This window comes from Gallus gallus, chromosome 4 (assembly GCF_016699485.2).
Source record: "Gallus gallus isolate bGalGal1 chromosome 4, bGalGal1.mat.broiler.GRCg7b, whole genome shotgun sequence".
Lineage (NCBI taxonomy): Eukaryota > Metazoa > Chordata > Aves > Galliformes > Phasianidae > Gallus > Gallus gallus.
In genome coordinates, this window is record NC_052535.1 from 59,287,750 (window position 1) to 59,308,360 (window position 20,611).

General features: G+C 39.7%; 2 protein-coding genes across 7 annotated transcripts in view; one reads left to right on the forward strand and one right to left on the reverse strand.

Moving 5' to 3' along the window:
* The window catches only part of RAP1GDS1 (Rap1 GTPase-GDP dissociation stimulator 1), an 89,179-nt gene extending 79,953 nt beyond the window's left edge, over positions 1–9,226 (forward strand). For all 5 annotated transcript variants that reach the window (XM_046940155.1, XM_046940156.1, NM_001031150.3 and 2 more), the window contains 4 exons: positions 732–871; positions 3,949–4,075; positions 5,579–5,707; positions 8,560–9,226. In XM_046940155.1, the coding sequence (XP_046796111.1) occupies positions 732–871; positions 3,949–4,075; positions 5,579–5,707; positions 8,560–8,687 (524 nt within the window). In that variant the 3' untranslated portion in view covers positions 8,688–9,226. The remainder of the gene's footprint in view (positions 1–731; positions 872–3,948; positions 4,076–5,578; positions 5,708–8,559) is intronic.
* A 2,674-nt stretch (positions 9,227–11,900) lies between these two features.
* The window catches only part of TSPAN17 (tetraspanin 17), an 81,897-nt gene continuing 73,186 nt past the window's right edge, over positions 11,901–20,611 (reverse strand). For both annotated transcript variants that reach the window (XM_015285644.4, XM_046940846.1), the window contains exons 6-8: positions 18,068–18,115; positions 17,822–17,938; positions 11,901–17,254 (exon numbers count right to left, since the gene is read on the reverse strand). In XM_015285644.4, coding sequence (XP_015141130.1) covers positions 17,189–17,254; positions 17,822–17,938; positions 18,068–18,115 — 231 coding nt within the window. In that variant the 3' untranslated portion in view covers positions 11,901–17,188. The remainder of the gene's footprint in view (positions 17,255–17,821; positions 17,939–18,067; positions 18,116–20,611) is intronic.

The window sequence follows — 20,611 nt, forward strand, 5'->3', positions numbered from 1 at the left end:
CACAATGTGAGAATGCACTGAGGTGTGGGAGTTGTAAGCTACCACTCCAGTTTTGCTGTTCACTTGCTGCATTTTCTAGCTGTACCAAGCTTCTTGGAACATACTAATGCACTTGCTAAATGATAAGTTGCAATTTCAAGATTAGCAAACACCTTTCAGTTCTGCAGCTTATTCTGTACCTAGAACGTGTATTTTTGAAATTAACGTCTGTTAAGTTATTAATGAAATAAATTACCAAATTGTTTTCAACCGTGTGCAGCAGATTTCTGTGGGAGGGGGGGGGGAGGAAATAAAAAAGCAACCTCAGAACATTGTAGTTTACCACAGCTATTAGCTACTCTATTTCTACGGAATAGAAATTCATTGAAGAAACTTATGCAACTTATCACCTACCAAATTTAACTGATGACGGTGGTCCTTTAGATTTTTTAGCTAGTTCAACGGGGAATGCAGCATCACCTGTATTTTCTCTGCTGTTAATCAATTTACAGTCTTCAAACTGGGCTGAGTTAACTGAGTTTTACTTGGGAACTGGGTAGGAGTGTTTCTGATATTTGTCTCAATTTTGACTGGCTTTAATTGCTTCCATGCAACCTAGATTTTTCACACAGTACAAGCTGGTGAATTTCTACTTAAACTCCTTCTAGTAAGTGACTTTCAGCTTATTTTTCTAGCTCTTGCTTAAAAAATGACAACTTCTCTGTTGTGTTGTTGGCTCCGGCAATGTGTAGCAGAAGCAGCTGAACAACTGGGAAAAAATGCAAAACTGGTGGAACGATTGGTGGAGTGGTGTGAAGCCAAGGATCACGCAGGTGTGATGGGAGAATCAAACAGACTACTTTCTGCACTTATACGACACAGCAAATCTAAAGTAAGTTAGTGGTGAAAAAGCTCAGCTTGTAAGAACAAAGAGTTACCTCTGCACTTCCTGCTGTTGGCAGCCAAAGCCTCTGGTATGTAAGTCTTGTTGAGAGCTACGTTGGTTGATTTCCTGTTTCACATCCTCTCAGCCTCCAGGACCTGCCAGTCCGAGTGAAGCACCAGGTTTAAACACTCACTGGAACTATGTAGGTAAAAAATACAGAAGCCAGTTACTGTTAGAGTGAATACAGCTAAGTCTCAACCTGTTAGAATTTGCTCTGTATCCAGCAAGTTCAGCGTGCCATATTTTCTACTTAATGATAATGTATGAAGAGTCATTGCATTCAGTTATGATGATGTTGCTATATAGATATGTATCAAATTACTGAGATCCAGAAATAGACTATCCCTCTGCTCTTTTCACGTGGCATTTCAGAGTTTTAAGATTTTAATGGACCATTAGAAATGATCATCTTCTCTGAATTCTATCAGAAGCTTGCCTGTATGCGGTACAAGGTATAACATTAAGAGAAACTGTGACCCTTAAGTTTTGTCCTACCCATTCCCTTTGTATCAACTTTTACATAAACAGTCTAAGTCATAACATCCAAGCACATAAACATCCAAGTCTTCAGTCCTTGCTCAGGGGAACATTAGGTGAAACAGAGCCTTAGAAGGAATGCATGCACCTCCCCTAGAACCAACTACTCCAGGCTCTGACTTCATTGACTGAGTTCACTGATATGAACACAGGTTGCATCATGACTGAACTTAACAGTAAGAAGCGTGATGTGGAAAACTCAGACCAGCAGTGACTTCTTCATTTGTCCATGGTCTCTGCAAAGTGAAAAACACAATCTATGCAATGTCTCTACAAAAACAAATCAATAGGACTTACGGAGATCCACGGTATTCTAGATTACTGTCTCTTTCTAATGCTCATTCTCCATTTTATATCCAGCTTTCGATTTTCAGTTTCAATTTATATCCAGTTTTCCCACTCCAAGTTCGATTCCTTCCCCTCGCACCACCTACAAGGTGCCACGTGTAGATGGTGTAAGAAGCTACAGATACAAGTTATTAATACTCTCTACAAGAAAACAGAATTTAATCCTAAATGCAGAGACACTATTAATGGCTTGAAATAGATATTAAGACAGCACTTAACGGAATTATCACAGTTGAATTTCTTTGTGGTTTAGGTACTTAGAGGAGAAACTTCTCTGGTAGAAGAAAACAGCTCAGAAGGTTGTTGGGTTTTTTTAATGCATTTACTGCCCTCTAGGTTTGGATTGTGAACATAACTGGTTCCTTAGCGCGCATTCGATTTGAAATCATTTTTTATTTAATAGTACTTGGGCTAACATTGAGAAAGGCAGCAGTGGTTTGGGAACTTCTACTCTAACTCACAAGTACATACTCCCTTTGTTAAGTTGCACAAGTACCCAAACCTGAATTTTCTGACTTATCACCTCCTACCTGCTTGGCACTGCCACTTCGAAGGTGACGTTCAACTGCAGTCATTAAAATTCTGATGTCAAGACAAATAGCCAAAATTCCCCACCAAGTCAAACAGAAATGAGCAGCTCCCAGAGTACTCCAAGTCTCAAAGCCACTTTGGATTTCCACCAGAAAAATCACAAGTGAGAAAAACTATCCTTGCAAGTAGGAAAAGATATAGAACCACTTACATACTTGCAGACATGACACAATTTAAAAACTTTTTTTTTTCTGAATGACAAATTCTTGGGTCATTAGGCTGTGCCTTGTGCCACAAGCATCTTCAATACGATCATCTACAAGTATTTCAGTTCTCAAGGTTGTGATCATATTGTGTCTTTTTCCTTACACAAAGAATGTCACCGCACAGTCTGTGCAAGCATTGGAACATAAATTATTCTAAACACACGTATCAGTTAATGAGCTGGGCTTGTGGTTGGAATTGGAAAGGGATATGTGCTTTAAATGGAAATTCAACAGGCTTATAAATTTAAATTGGATTCTTATTTCAAGAAACAACTTACTGCTTCAAATCTTTGCACCCACAGAACAAATAAAAAATAAATTAAAAAGGCAAACCACATTTCCTTGGACAGTTGTCCCTTGGCATGCAAAGTTACCCGACTTCCAGGCAAACAATTTTCAAATATTTTTTGTGCACATAACGATGAAAATTTGCTTTAGGTGCAAACGAGCTTTTTAATGATAGCATACAGGTAATCAAAATGCATACATCAGACAATTTTATTCATCCTTTGTTACATATGTAATGCAGATCAAATTTTGGACTTGAAAAGTCCTGCTTGCATATATTTAGACTGCTTTAAAGTCACTTAACCCACCCAGCATTTTTATTTCCTAGATCTTAGTCAACAGTCCATTTTAATGGCTGACTTTAGAACAAAAACTGACTCATCAGTAACTCATAACTGTCCTTTCCTAACCTGCCTCATATTTGAAGCATAATTCTACAATAATTCAAGAAAACATTATTCATTTTCCTGCCTAATTCTAAAAACCTTATTTTTCTAGTATTAAATTTCTATTAAGTAGAGGATTTAATATTTGTGATCTCACCTCTCTGAACATCTGGAAGAAACTGAAAGTCCATGGAGAGATGAAGCATGGGGAGGGATTGGGATGCCAACGTTATTAAACTGTATTCTTGTATTTCCTTATCTCAATTACACCCTATTTTGGGTAGGTTTGATAAGCTGCTCTCAACATGACAACATAAAGGGAAAAATGAATAATCTTTGAATACCAGCTAATTTCAAACACAGCAAAGGGTGTTCACTGTTAGGCAGCTGACCATCTGCCAAAAGAACTGAAGTTATAGATGGTGACTTGGAAAAGAGCAATATCTGTCTTAAATGTGGTTAACTGGCTTGGTTTAGTAAGTTCTATATTATAATTGCAGAGTTAACGGCAGATTATTTGTAGGCTCACATGTAATGTGATTAAATGTGCATATAACCCAACGACTGCCAAGTTAACTTGTTTAAATGTATTTTTTAATGTTTAAAATGTTTAAACTTTGTTTGTATGTAATGCAGAATTTTTTCATTTCTGTGCCATTTATTTTAGGATGTAATTAGGACGATTGTACAGAGCGGTGGCATCAAGCATTTAGTAACCATGGCAACCAGCGAACACGTAATAATGCAAAACGAAGCTCTCGTTGCACTGGCATTAATAGCAGCTTTAGAGTTAGGTGAGTATCCCAGTAGCTAACTCTGCCTGTGCTCAAAAGAAACCCTACAAGGAGAGTCCTGTGAGTTTATTTTGCAGTGTAGAACAGATTGCTGTTTCCATCTCCCTTTCAATAGCATGGAAATACATGGCAATTCACGCAAAGAAATAGGCAAGCAATAAGTTTATGCAGAAAATTGAAGGTTGCTGGTTATACAGTATCTACTTCTCTATTCTGATAGGTGATCACAGATTCTAGAACAACCTCCAGGAGATTTCAGATAAAAACCCAACAGTTACTAAAATTGTAATTTAGAGTGGAGACTACGTGACTGAGGCCTGTATACACTGAAAAGGTCAATCCTCTCTTGAGAGGGCTTATCAAAGTAAAGCTTTCACTTACCTAATCAGTGGGAGTTAAGGAATACATATAGAGGTGGATGAGGCCCCAAAATATGTATATTATTATTATTATTATTATTAAATTCCACAGAAATAGATGCTAGAATTGCCATATGAAGGCAGAGATGATTACGTGCCTCAGCTTCATAGAATGGCTTGGGTTGGAAGGTACCTTAAAGATAACCAGTTCCACCTCCTCCCACTGTGGTCAGGACTGCCACCCACTAGATCAGGCTGCCCAGGATCCCATCCAACTCGGCCTTGAACATCTCCAGGGATGTGGAATCCATAACTTCTCTGGGCAACATGTTCCAGTGCCTCACTGCCCTCTGAGTAAAGAATTGCCTCCTAACAAGTAACTTAAATGTCCCCTAACTTGGCTTACCAAACAAAGAAGGGTAAATGCCCAGTAAGAGCTTTGTTTGCACTGTTTACTTCCTTATTAATTAATATCAAGAACTGAACAAGTATTACATACTTTTGTTCTTGAGTTCATCTCTTGTCATTGTGTATCCACAGAATTCTACATTCAACTTCCAAATCACTGCCCATGCATCAGGGATTTATTTTTTTTTTTTACTGAAAGGAAATGATACTCACATGAGTCTTCTGACCCTTCAGACATCTAAAGGTTTCAAGCCTGAAATCAGTATATTTCCTAGAAAACTAGGGAGGAAAAAATTCATACTCTGATCTTGCAAAGCCTTTCACGGTCTTAATAATAGACCTCGAGTTTTCCTATCGTGGAGTCAAGAATTCCACTGTCTGTATTAAACTCAGACAAATTTTCTAAAAGGAAATTCAGGCAATAGAAGTCTTCTATGCTTAAATGCTGCAAGCGTTGGCCCAAGGAGCTAGAAAGCCAGGCAGATTTTCCATTAGCTCACTACACATTTAAGATTGGATTTTATCATTGAACACAGCGATTGTCTTTTCAAGCAGTTAGGTTATTTTGCATTTTTACAGCAAGAGCTTTAACTCCTCTCACCATACAATCTAACATGTTCTACCACAGCACCAGTTTCACTACAGTGAGGGATCCATGCTTCCATAAAAGGCTAAAACACAGAAGTATCAAACGAAGCATCAATTCCAGTTTCACAAGTTTTCACTTGTATTTCAGTCACTGCTGAAAAGGATCTTGAAAATGCTCAGCTTGTTCAGATTCTACACAGACTGCTATCAGACGACAGGAGCGCTCCAGAAATAAAATACAACTCCATGGTGCTGGTCTGTGCCCTTATTGGATCTGGTGAGTACTTGAGAGGGACTGCTTTCCTAAAACATTTATATAATTAATCTTTTTGTAGACTAAACATAGGGCATGTGCAAATACACTGAGACTGGTTCTTTGTTCACTATGAATGTGCACGGAATGGCTCAATTTAGTATAACAAAGAGGCTGTTAACTCTGGTTTGGATATTAACTACAGAAATCAGATTCTGGCTTCTGCAGGATGCAGGCAGCTCCTGGAAGACTGAGCTATCTGGAAATTTGACAGGAAAGAAATGAAAGACATTTTAAACTCTACAGTATTGGGCTCTCTATGCAAGCATGCAGATAACAAGTTTATTTTCACCTTTAGCTCTAAGTTCCCTGTAACTGACGTATGATGGCTGGTTTGTTGTTTTTCTTCAATTTACACAAGCAAAATTAGGTGGAAGAGAAGTTTGCAAGGTACCTCTTGACTTTAAATTCTTACAAGAATTGCAGGAAGTTAAAAAAGACAAGGAATACTTGCAGGGACACATACAAATGAGAGCTTAATACAACATGTAGATGTAGTCCTGCCCTAGGAGGGATCCTCACTCACCTTGCTAGGAAGGGTTCTTCCCTTGGTAGCCAGATCATGCTTCAGGCACAACTGTTTGTGGTTGTTTTGGATGATGAACAGGAGGTGCTCCAACACGTGCCCCTGCTGGACATGGTGATGTGGGGAATGGAGCAGGATATCACAGGGGAATTTGATATTCAGCTAAGGATTCAAGAAGTGGCTACATTTCTTTCACTCACTGTGATGTTCTTGCGTGCACTGACAACAAAAATAATCACCCTCAGAAATTCTGCCTGAGACTTGCATTTTCACTTCTCCGAGTCTTGTCACCTGCAAGATGGACTGACAGCATCATTTAAAGTCAAATAATTGTCTCTGTATTCCACCAGAATAAGGGAGCAGTCTTCCCTTATTTTTTCAGGGTTATCCAAGTGGCAGAAATCAGTCTGCCACCACACTGTAAGCTTTGCCTAGACATGAGGCATCTTGGCATTCTCCCAGGGAGCAGACAGCACATTACTGCAATGCACAGCTGTGAAGAAGTCAGAGCTGCCCCAGTGCTCAGCCCTGCTTCCTCATGAACAGACCCGTGTAAAAATAGCCAGTATATAAGAGCAACAACTGAGCAACTCCAGTATTAAGTTTTGTTTACCAATTGATTTAAATCAGAGGAGAAGCGAAATCAGAAGGAGCAAAGTCCACTCTTGCATGTGAAAATATGAAATGTATCTCTTCCAACTCTATTGCCTCTAATGTTTTCCCTAGTCTCCATATTTTTCATTTACAAGTTCCTATGTTTTATTGCGAACTGACCTGTGTAGCCATAGTTACATAAAAGCTAGAAAGTGGTTGTCCTGTTCCACTTATTGTTAAGTTTAATTCTCCAGTGTCCACTCTTGTTACTGTCCTTTGTTACAGGACACTACTTCATACCAACATACTGCCAACAGCTGTGTTAGCAGTAAATACACATGCATAAATATATGATTTTTGCCACCTGAAGTTGGTGTTGCAACTGAGTGAATGGGTGAGAAGGCGGCAATGGACAATGGAAGTGTGTAACCTAAGGAATAAGCAAAAGCAGAGTATTCCTAGCTAGCACAGTGACTTATGTGCAATGGTCGCAGAAATGCACAGAGCACAACTGATCAGCCAACTGTAAATCACAGCAAGCTCCTATAAAGGCAGTTCAGTAACACTGCTTAAGCTTGATGATATCTTAGAAAGGGGAATGAAAGTGCCTACGCAGCCTAAGCACCCAACAGCTTCACTGACACTGCTCGATATATACTGGTTCCCAGGTGCACAGCAGTGTGAGAGTTCCCAACACACAAAGACAGGGATAACTACAATTAAAAAAAAAAAGTGAAAACATGTGAACAAGAAAGTAGGAAGGGAAAGAAATGCCCAAGTGTGCTGTAAGGAAAAGCCATAAATATGCATAGCATATATAGCATAGCTAATCTGAAACAGCTGGTTGGGATTTCTTCTTGGAAACTCAGGGATTAAGCCCCCAGCAGCACCTGGGAAGAAAAAAAATACATGTAGGTGTTTGTTGCTGAGTGAGTTCACCAGAATGGACTAAACAGGACACAAACAAAACAAAACCAGCTGCTTTGGCTATTAACTGTGGGAAGTCTAGAGCACAGGGCTTTGAGTAAGCTCCCTACTTTAAATAAATAAACTGCATCAGTTTTGTGGATTGTTCCCAACCTTTCCTTTTTTACATCAAATAGAATGCTATCCGGGTTAAGAACCATGAAACAGTCTTGAAGTTTCAAGTCAAACAGAAATGCTGTATACATGCGCACAACATTACCTGACGTGTTGTACTTGTCACAAGTTCAGAGCTGAACTGTAAATGGGCAGCTATGAGCAACCAGGTGGTGACATATCCTCTTCACGCTCTCACACAACCAACCAGAGCTGATTTGATAGAAATGAGCTCTACAGTGAACTCTTCAGGCAAAGTTGTTCACTCCACAAAAATAATTTAAGGAATCAAACAAAAACATTCAATTAAAAAACTTCTTAAGCACCCTTTTTTGGAAGGGCATTCCAGGTGGATTTTTGTAACTGCTTTGCAGAAAATTCATCCTTCATCTTTACCTGAAATGTGTGGGGTCTGGGCAAGCCCAAGGCCCCAGAGACTTCCTCTATTCTTAAAAGCAATTCAAAGCAGTAAATAAAAAGATGACATTTGTGGGCTTATGTGCATAAAATGGGTATGGGGTAGTGCTGACACTTTCCTAAGTGCCTCACACCATGCTTTGCTGTTCTCTTGCCCATCTTATGCAAAGAACTATTTCTTCTACTGTTTCTTTTCCAGAATCTCTCCAAAAGGAAGTGCAGAACATGGCGTTCCTAGAAGTCGTATCAAAACTCCGCAGCCATGAGAACAAAACTGTTGCCCAGCAGGCCTCGCTAACAGAGCAGAGACTTGCCGTAGAAAGCTGAGGAAGGTCTTGTTTTCATTGCATCCATCACAGATTCCACCTTCATCCTTTGTCCTGCTGTCGCTCCTGCTATGTTTTCCACTGTATCACTTGTGCATGCGTGTAATGTCCCCACACAAATTGATAAACTGCTGTAGGTACCCATCCAAAAAGGTTTCTAAAAATTCATAGGTGGTGTTAACATGAATTTGTCTCCGCCCGTAACTGTTCTACTTGTATTCTTGTTGCTTGGGCCACATAGTAGAATGTGCATGTTGTAGTCCTATGATGATGTAAAAGTGGTACTACACAATGACTCTTTCCTCACACCCCCCTAACTGCATAACAATGTACTACTAAATTAGGGACAGTACAAGATGCAGCAAGTCCAGGCTAGTGCACTGACTGTAGGATTAAGAAGTAAATCTAGCTCCATTTTTGGTGCTCTGAAGAGGCAGGTTTGAATGCATTGTACTGCTGCTCATTCACTGGTCTTGCCTATTAATGTCAAACTCGTGGTACCTAGAGGTAAACAAATAAAAATTTCAGTGCTTTCACTTATCCTGTGGTTTGTCCTTTTTCATACTCACTCACACACAGAAGCTGTGACCGTACCAGCATGTACTGGTGAAGAGCCCTTCTTGTTCCTGGCTCTGGCCCCAACACAGTCACTGACTGCCTTTCAACTGCAAGAATACAGAGGAAACAATTCCAGCCTCTTTCACTGTGTATGCTCACGCAGAGGCACTGCGGTGGTTTAACAATTGTAGGTTTCAATGGCAGTACGCCATGCAATCCTTATTCCATAAAGCCATGTGGGTACAAGTGCTGTTGGGTTTGCTTGGGTTGGGTGGGTTTTTGTTACTGTGTTTTTTTGTTGGTTTTTTTTTTTTTTAAAGATGGATTTTAAAAGGCATATCTCACAGCTGCTTATCAAGAGAACCCCATCAAGTGAGAAATGCATGCAACTCCTCACGTAGGTAAAGGAAAATTCAGTGCTCCCCGTGCTATCCAAAGTCTCAGGCTCCTTGCTTATCAACACAAGTCAAACCTAGAGCCCAAGCCCCCACATGTGACTCCACATCATATGGTTGCAAAACGCAGCTTTTGACCACCCCAAATTCACTGCCAGGCTCTGTGAAATCACTGGGCATCCCACACTGTGATGAGAAGATGCCACTCATGCCAGGAAATGAGTTATGCACAGAAGCTGCGTATGAAAAGAGAATGGATACTTTCTTCAGTTTGTTTCAGATTTGAGACTGTACCAAAACCCAACAGATGCCACAGGAGTATTCACACAGAAGATCAAATTTCACATCCATTTAATCCAGTGCCAGAAATTAACTGGCAACAATCAGTAAAATGCAAAGAAAAAGCCTCAAGTACCAACTGTACAAGAAGCTCTTATTTAAATAAATAAATAAATAAATTGAAAATACACGTTAGTTTAGCTAGCAATAAAGCCACCTGCAGAACACATCGCTGTGGACACAGATTACAATCCCATGACATGAGGCTGTGAATAATGCAGAGCCTCTACACTGGTAAATGCAGCCTGCATGTTTACAATCACAGTTCATAGCAGGCCCATATGAGCCCAAGTTTTCTCAGGCATGGGAAAAAGTTCCATTAATTCCAGTAGATTCCAAAATACATTAGAAAGACCATTTATCAATGACTTACCTGGTTCTAGATTCTTTATGCCTTTATACACTGGTATAAAACACAAACGCTCACATAAGCAGGGCATAACAAAGGGGTGACAATTCCCATTCACCTACTTGTCTAACTGGACTTCAAGTTAAATATCACAAACATTTACTATCACTGAATTTTTATTAGAGATACTACTGGCACAGCAAGTGTAAAAGCCAACAGTGATACCCTTTAACTTTCAGATTGTTTCCCAGGACAGAATACCAAGTGATTTACACTTCTAGATAAAGACCATGCTAAGCCTGCACGAGTGTGAAGATGGTTTTATGCCATGGCAGAAGAAGGCCATGGCATGTAGTTGGCAAATCATGTCCTCTCAGTCTCTCTTCATTAGAGAAACAAGATCTAAGAACAACAGTCAGAAACACACTACAAAATAAGGCCAGGTTTATGCTGTACTTCGGTGTTCACATCTCTTTGCCTGCAACAGGACTAGAAAAGAGCATGTGCATGGGGGCAGCATGTAGCCTGTCAAAGCCAGAAGCTGTCACAAGAGAAATGATCAGGACCCAATTCATTCCAACTCTCTGATCGCACCAGATCAATGAAAGATGACAAACAGCTCACTGGCCCCTAGAAGTTCAGAAATTGTATTTCTTGGTGAAACTTATGAGAAATGCCTCTCACAGAGTCCCATCAGCCAGAACAGAGTTACAAGCTTGCACTCAATGCAGAATCCTGATCAAGCCAGGTGCCGTAACTACTACTAAGATGGAGGTGAGATTTTCCACTGTGGGAATAGTGGTAGTAACTACTGTAGGGGGAATTGAATCAGGGCACTGACCTCCCAAGAACATTTGGAAAGTCTTTCCAAGAGGTTTTGTCAATCTGCTTTCCAAAGTGCCTCAAACCAACCATGCTTACTATTTACTGCAAAACAATGCAAGTTGATGAAATACTGTATTTTAGAGATTGAACTGGATTCACTTTCCCTATAGCTTTTGAAATACTATTTCATTATGCATTTTTACCTGCACAACTCAATAAGACAGCTCTCACTATTTCTGTTTGGAGATATTACACTTAGAAAAATTAAATTTCCACTTCCCTTTACAAAAGTTTAGTGCATGACAAAACGCTGTACCCCTTCATGCTGCTCCCTGCAGAGGTACAACTTCTGAACACTTCATGGTCACTAAAATGACTATGGTGGGAGCTCCAACAGCTGTACTGACCAGCAGCCACAGTAGCGTGAGGAACACCAGTGACCTGTCAGAAACAAACAGAGCACGTTTGTTAGCTGGACTTCAGTAACAGCTGACACTAGATGTGAGTTTTCCTCTTTTGAGGATGTGTTGTTGAGGTATTAGCCTATTACTCGTTTAAGGGCAGCCATGGGCAGCACACAACATGCTTCGTGACTACCTCAGAACATAAACTCTATGTGCACATAAGGGATTTATTTCCCCTGCTAGTCTGGGGGAGCGAAGAGGGTGACTTTTCCCAGAGGAGTTTTGCCTGAAATTTGTATCTTCAACATTAAGTGCTACACCAAGAGTACACATTCACAACACCATATTTCACGCAATTTTATTTATAAAATTGTAATTATCTAACAAATTGCATATAAAATGATTTACTTCAAGTAAATACAGAGTACTGCACAACTATTAAAACTATTGTGTTGTCCATCATAAGTGTATTAAAACATACCTAAAAAAATGCATCTATTAAAAAACAAAAACCCAAGAACACAAGTAGCATGACCAAGACCACTTTCAATAGCTTAAAATGAATTACCAGGAAGTTGCATTAACTTCCTAAGTATACTCCAGTTACATCCATTGAGATCAGCATGTGATACAATACCACAGTCTAATGCTAAAGATGACAAGTAATACATATGCACCTGATCTATGCTTTTCTCCTAAACCGAAGATAACCAGTCTGAAATCAGATAACTAAAGCTCAAGTCAAACTCTACTGGGCATGCAGTTCTGTTATACCAATACTTTCAATCAGTAAGTGTAGTTGGCTTTTACAATCAATTTTACATCTGATAAAAAAAAGGAACACAAGAGAATACATTCGTATAAAAAGGAATGATACATAAAGGGTAAATATCAACACCTTTCCTTGTGCCATCAGATGAACCAAGCGCAGAGATTCAGTTGGAACTGATCTGGAACACACTTATCAGAGATGGATCTGAGCCACAAAATCCAAATCCCACCCTCACCAGAAATCAAGGCAGCATCAGGTCCATCTCTACTGAGTACACAGCATGAACATGAATAGACATACAGATGGAGCTTCTCGTCAACAACTTTGTATTGCCAAAACACAGCAGACAGTAGTGTGGCATGGCTGAACTCCTGCGTGGTGCATGCTAGCAGTCACAATGTTGCTGCACATTAGGGGAAGAAGATTTTTCTTTAATTCAAGTGGCAAAGTTTGGTACGTAGCAGATCTAACAAGGTAGATTCTTTTGTTTGCATTATACAGTTTTGCTATCAAATACAGACACCCCAAAAAGAGAGAGAAAACAAAAATGGGAGAGAGAAACTGAAACCTTCACCAGTTTTTGACACCTGTTGAGATCTAAACTCCCCCCTAAACATTTGCAGAACTACCACTACAATGCACCCAAATGGCACACGTACAACAAGGAAGGAAATGGAATTAAGAACACACATGAGAGTTTCTCTTGTGACCAACGTTGTTCATCAGAATCAACTTTGCCAAGGGCATCTCTAATGAAGTAAAAATGCAGATTAACATCCAGGACCACAGCAACTCAAATAGCACCATGCTTAGTCCTGTCGCAAGTGATGTTTACCTCCCAAAACTGGTAGGGGGTGCTGACCCTGATGTTCCAGTTTACAATCTAATACTATTCTCCTAATGCCAAGTAGCAAAGGAAAAATGCAAGGGAGGTCCTGGTACTAACAGAGCTTTCCCCTCTCCGAGTGCTTGCTGCAAGTGGGCCCGCAGACACTAGGTGGCAGGCGACTAAAGAGCTTCTGCCTCACTGACGGGGCGAGGTACAGCACAAATGGCCACTTGCTGCGCTCAGGTTTGGTCAGCAAAGTTGCATGGTGGATATCTTGCTTGTCAATATAAACACTTTGAGGGTGAAAAGCAATCATGTGCAAGAATCATTTAATCTGCATGCTACTATTTACATTTCGAACAATATTTACACACCAGAACCACAATTAGCATCTCTCAATGGGAGAGAAGGCTTTCAGGACAGAGCACACTTGAGCAACTTCTCCACTGCTTCAAACTCTAAGGGGTACAATCAAAATTATTGATTTTGAAACAGTTATCTACTCTCTACCAAAACAAACACACAGACAAACCAAACATTTGTTCATTAGGTATTAAAAAAAACACACAAGAAAAGGCTTGTGAATATGGAGAGAGAGAATTTAGAAAGCAGAGGAGCAAGAATTGTGGTGCCCTTTGCTAGGGCTCAGTGGAGAATTCAGAAATGGCTTTAAAATCAGGGCTATCACCAAAGCAACCAGACCTCTAAGCAGCAACACTCCCATCACATAGGAAGTGTGCAGCAAACAGCTGTTTCATGCTCCACAAAGGGCCACAAGCATGACAACAAATTTCTGAGCAACCACTGCAGATTAAGGAAAGTTACACTGATGTCTGAACTCATGTTACCCACTAGGTAAGGTGGATAGCACATCAGGCAAGCACATCAGGCAAACATGAGATTGCCAAAAAGTTGTACTGCCTACCATATCTTATTGCTTTGGAAAATGAGCCCGTGTAACTGGCAGCTGTGCTCTAGTTGTGCTCACCTGAAGTTTCTGTAAGGTTTTCTGGAAGAAAGCTCGATTGATTTTGGTAGGCTCTGACCATAACGAATTGACCTCCAAGGCTTCCCACAAGCTTTCCAAACTGGACACCTAAGCTGCCAGTAGCTGGGGCATTTCTAGTACATCTAATCCAATCTGTAGACAGAAATGTGGGATTTAAATGTGCAATACAGGCAGGTAATCCTGAACATTCAGTGTTCATCCACCAAATAACTACAAAAACCAGAAAAGTTATAGGGAATTGTGGGGTGGGGGAGGGAACTAGCGTCTGCAGCAAAAAATACAAGGCCTAGAAAAATAAATTTAGTGGTTTTTTTTTTTTAATAAGAACAGTCACTCTGGGACTCACAAGATATGTTGCACATTTGTGAGTACATGTGCAAATACTGAGAAAAAGACTTGCTCACCTCAGATCATTTACCTTTCTATCAGTCTGACACTGCCAGTGCACATCCAGCAGACTGGAGCTCAGAGAACAGCACAAGACAGAAGGCCAATACAGTACAACTGCAGAAATTCAAGTAGAGGAATGGAAGTTGTCTTCAGAAGCCCATAGCAGCAACAGCAGTATTCAAGATCAATGGCAATAAGGAATGTTTCTGTAATACAGACTTTTTTTCTTTTTTTCTTTTTTTTTTTTCCAAAGCAAAGTGCTGGGTCACAACCAAGGCTCTTGAGTGAAGGAGTTATTTCCTGAACCAGACTTCCCTGATATCTACCCACACCATTTTATCAGTGCAGCATCATAGGTGCTGATGATCTGTCTGTCCTGCTGCTATCAGGCAAAACGGTGTGTCCCTTTGTGGGAAACCAACACCAGTAACTCCTCAAGATGAGGAGTGACTAAGAAAAACATAACACTGTGGTGAGGTGGAACCAACTTTATTAAGGACAGTGAATTATAATTGCTTGCAAAGGCTTAAAAAAAAAAAACCAAAAAAACCACCTCTGACTCATGGCTGGCCTTTAACAGCAGATACCAAAGGATATGGAGGCTGCCTGATTCAGAGACAGTCAGTGGGAGTTAATCAGAAGAGAATGAGGTAATACTGAAAGACAGAAGGACCACAGGACTTTCTGGAGCATCTGTGGATCACCAGTGTGCCCAACACCAGTTTTTGGAGGGGGGGAAAACACAGTTGACTAAAGCACAGAAAGGCAAAATATGCAAGGGTACATATAATCACAAGTTAAAGAGTCATGGGACCAGAAAAGACCTTAAAAGGCCACCAGAGTAGCCTCCTATCCATCCCCCACAACCGGGACACTTAGGAAACAATGCATTAACCTCTTTTACTCCACATACTCCTCTGAAAAATCATCTCTTGCAAAGAGGTGCTACACACCTTTTTATCGTCGTTTTAACAAAGCAGGAGCAAAGAGCTCATAGCATTCAGGGCTTATTCTGCAGATACTGAAAAGGTCATAAAAGAAGAGGAATTTGTACAAAGTGCAATGAACCTATCCAAGTCGTGGTCAGGTTTGTAAATTCATTATTATTTTTGAAGAGCAACAAATCAAACTTAAAGGTGGATGGAGTCTGATCTAATTCTTCTACCACTATTTGAGCTTGATTCCAAATTTTGCTCCATTTCAAGAATATGTGTCTTGCCTTATCCTAATACACACTTCTATTTTAGAACTTTTATTCCATTGCTTCAAGATTTTTTTGTTGTTGCATTTTATGCAACAGAGGGAGACATATCTTCATAGCAAAGATTTGTCCACTGGAAGTAAGCATTTACTCTGGCAAAAGCTGTTCTCTCCAAGTTCCAAAGGAATGGAATATGATCTTCCCATAATCACATGCATTTACCAATAAATAAGTTTGGATTAGACCGTATTAAAACATATGCACAGATTTAAAGCACTGGAGATTCTTACTCCACAGCTCATGCAAGTGAAAAGAATTGAAGGAAAAAAAAATTAAAAGAGAAACATCAAAGCCTCAGATAAAAACAGACCAGGAAATTATCTTAAAAGAAGTTTTGTACAAGTATATCAAAGCATAATATTAGTGAGATCCCTAAGTATTTTAGGTTACACTAAACTCCAGAGAAACAAAAGATTTAGCCATATCAGATACATACGCTTTGATTTTTTTAAGTTAATATATAATTCATTTTTTGAATAATAATATTCACTTGGACCCAATATCCACACTGCTTTCATACATTTATACAATGATATCTCATTCTTGCCTTAAGAGACTGATGTCCTCAGGTATGGCAGCAACTAAAGGCTCTACAACCCTTGTTTGACAAATATAAAACTCCTTTCCCTTCATACAAGGGTGGAGAAAGGAAGAAAGATGTTGATAAAATTAGGCAGTTCTCCCTGTGAGCTTGCCGATTCCAACTTGAAAGTACTACAGGGAGATGGCTGGAATCTTGTTAAAAAAACAAACAAACAAAAAAAAACACCAAAAAAAGTAACTTTCCCTTGTTTTAAAAACAGTTTCATTTACTGTACAATAGATGCATAGAAAGTTGCTTCCTGCTTGATGAGTTTAGGCTGTAGCTACGTTTATCTGTGAAAATAAGACGACTGCTCCTTTACAGTAGTGGTGAGGTGAGTAACCATCTCAGGAATACTTGGCAGCTACTAAGAGCTCATGACATGAAGAATAAACAGTATATGCACAGATTACAATGATGCAACTCTGTCCCACTGAATACACCAATTTTAAAAAAGTGTCCACTTGTTACTCAGGATCAAGAATACAGTAGAGATTCACGGCTCAACAGCTTTCAAACTGGTGGTTTAAAGCAAAAAAAAAAAAAAAAGAAAAAAAAAAGAAAAAAAATTGCCCGTGAGCAGCAGGTTTTAAAAAGCTCACTCTTCTCATCCCCACCCCCAAAGAAATATGAGTTCACTGCAATATCAGGAACTTAAAACTTGAGACTATGTGGGAGAGAAGGTTTCCCTGTCACCCATGTCCATACAGCTTGGTGCCGGAGAGACACACTGGAGGTTTCAGAGGGTTTCGGTTGTCCAGTGTCTTGTTGTGGTTACTTCAGCAGTTTTACCAGGTGGCTCTGACAGCCTCAATGTCACTAACCAAATTCTGGGCTAAGCAAATCCCAAATATCTGGAAGAGACAACAGTTCATTCATTTGGAGCATTGGACAACTTTTTTCACACAGGTAAACCCCTTCAGTTATACAGAACTTTGATAGGAAAACAAGCAACAGAAAGTTAGACATTAAGTTAACAGTAAGTATCGGCAGAAGAAAGTATTGAAAAACTTCTGTAACCCTCATCTTTTTATAGCGCTGCTGGGTTCCAGGAAATTGAATTGTTCTGTATTTCCTTCACAAAAGTAACTGTAAAGGCATTCCATTGCTCATTTAAATATCAGAAACTGTAGATCCATACGGGCTTAAAACTCTCTATTCAATCTTTATCTAACACAGAGTGTTGATTTTGACCTGTGAACAGCTGAAAAGAAAAATCTTTACTGACAGAAGTACCTCCTAACACACACACACAAAAGCCTCAAGCACTTAGCACACCTCACTAAAACCTACAGACCTTATATTTCTAGGTGAAATTCATACTGTATTTCCAATTCTCATATTCAGTCCCCACCCAGCACCCACGTTCTATTTCTCTGCTATTCTTCTATGTAACTCATTACAAGGAACATGGCACTTACCTGCAGTAATGCTATCCCAATGAATATACCAGCAACTATGGTAAGATTGTCCTGCAACCATTTCTCAAATTGAGGGACACAACCTTTAGTGTAGATAACAATCTGCTGATCAACTTCCTGTCAGGGAAGAAAGGAAGAAAAAAGAGGTAGTTACATTCAATTGTCACACCAGTAAAATAACCCGTTTTTGCCAGAGGGATTCAGATTCAGAGGACACATTACAAGAGGAGAAAAAAAAATGCTTACTGGTTTTTGCCTTGCATCATAGCCACACTGAGTATTAATAACATCTTCCTAGAAAAGAGACAAACAGGAGGCAAATGAGTGACAAGAAATGTCTCCAAAGCATCCTGTCCCAGTTCCCCAGAGCTGGTCCTGTATGTAGTAATACAACCACCTCAGTTTTGGTCTTCATACTACTTTTAAAAAGATCCTTCTCTCTTCCATTCAGTGCTGTTAATTATTAGCAACAAACAAAAACACAAGGTGAAAAAGACTTTCAGCTTTCAAAGGTGCACAGTGGGAAAAATCAGCCCTCTACCTGGGTAAACCCCACATTCCACACATAAGCATTTGGAAATCAAAGCAAAGGGATTAGGATGCATCAGCGTGAAGCAAAAGAACTTTCCACTCAAAAGGTTTTGTCTGTTCACAAAAACTACCATTAAAATTTTTCAGGACTCAGTCACAAAGAGGTAAGAAGGAGCAGTTCCATTTGCAGAAACTGCAAGTTCTTACAGGATGTCTGTAGAAATATATATAGTACCTAGTTCCTTTCCAAAACAATAGAGGAAAAAGGAGAAATGGGTAATGTTTACTAGTGCCCGTTCTTTCTTATGGGATCTCGATACCAAAGGGGAAGGAGTTTTCTTCCTACTGCCTCTGCTTCAGCACTCCCCAAGCACCTTCAGCAGGCTATGACAGACTTCTCCTACTGAACAGGTGCTACACAGTGGAAGCTGAGGCTGACTGTACTCTGTATATACAGGTGTTTCAGGGCAATAAGATGAAGCAACTAGTTTGCTGCAACAATAGCAAAATATTAAGTTACAGGTTCATATAAAAACAGTGAGCAGAAGGAACTGCTCAAGGAAGTCAGAAAAATCAGCCAGTATTAGCTAGGCATGCTGAACATCACAACTTAATCGAACTGTGGGAAGTTAGAAACATAGTCGACAGAGATAGATTTTAAATAACAGCCATATAGAAGAAGAAATCTCCTCCTATTAGCACTTAAGCTCCTCTAAACGTTTTTCCACTTTTCAGGAAGCATAACAAGTATCAATCCTGTCAGTTGCCCAAGCTGAATTCCCTCAATGGACCTCTAGATTTTGAGTAACTTTTAATGAGATGAATGCTCCTGTTCCAGGACCTAGAATATCAAGAAAGCCATGCACTTCAGGGCTTCACAAGCAGATGAGATTCCAAGAGAGGGTTTTTAAGCTTTTTTTTGTGCTGGGCATCTACTTGCTTTATTACCAATGTCTTCTGTCTTTAAGCTCAGTATCTGATAACTGAAAGAAAGCGTGAAGAATGGAAATATGCCAACTTTTCCTTGCCTGTAGAAAAACGTAGAACATTACAACTTGTTAAACTACAAAGTGAACTAAAGGAGTCTAAATTTGTTTCAAAGGAATTTGCTTTGGCTTAGCTTAGACTTATCATTTCCTGATTTAAGTGAAATTAAATGCTATACCAAAAGCAAGCCCTGCTCAAGAAAGCATGCACATAACTTTCTGTATCAGTCCAACGTTACACTCTAATTCCAAAAGACACAAATTTGCTTTCCCATGGAATAAATCTGTGTATATCATTGCACACAAACCTGTCACAGCTTGGTTACATTTATATTCATTACATGCATTACACATTTTATTTTAAAGGCAATTAAGTGTGCTGCTTCTCTACAATGAATAAGAATGAGGCTTATCTTAAAAGTTTCTGGTTACTGCATCACCCCCTAAGAAAATGAATAACTATATACACAGACAGAAAACTTTAGCACAGATTATATATTTATAGGATTACATGGTAGCACTGTCACTGGTTTGGTTTTATAACAACTATATTTTTAAAACTGGGTTGTGATGAGCTCTGTTTGTGGGTGGGTGGGCAGACTGGTGAACATTAGGAGGAAATCCTAAGCTTAAAGTAAGGCTTTAGCCAAACATGCTTTCCATTTTGTTATAATACTTTGTTAAAAGACACAGATATTCACAAGGAATATCCAAACTAGTTTGAAGATGCATTCAACTGCAGAGGAACCAGAAGGCAGCATGTGTAAATGAAGGGCTAAGAAGGACAACAGCAGAAGTGACTAAAGGCCAAAGGAGTAACTGCTTTGCATTAGCAAGGCAGGAAGCACCTGAGCTGCCTGCTGGCAACTCACCTGATTTTAGTTAGTGCTACGGACTCAGATATTCAAGGAGCCAGAAGTCATTCCAGGTGGACAAAAACCACCTGAGCCACAGCTGAACTACCAGATAATATGAGGACTCACAGGCTGCTTCTTTTAAACTATATGAAAGTCAAATATATGCAGTGTTACACAGAATTTACACAGAATTGCAGGGGTTGGAAGGGACCTCAAGAGATCATCAACTCCAACTCCCCTACTAAAATAGGTACCCTAAAATGGGCCACAAAGGTAGGTGTCCAGAAAGGTCTTGAATATCTTCACTGAGACTCCACAACCTCTCTGGGTAACCTGTTCCAGTGTTCCATTACTCATTCCATACAAATATTCTACTACATGTTAGTATGGAACTTCCTCTGTTCACATTTTAGGCT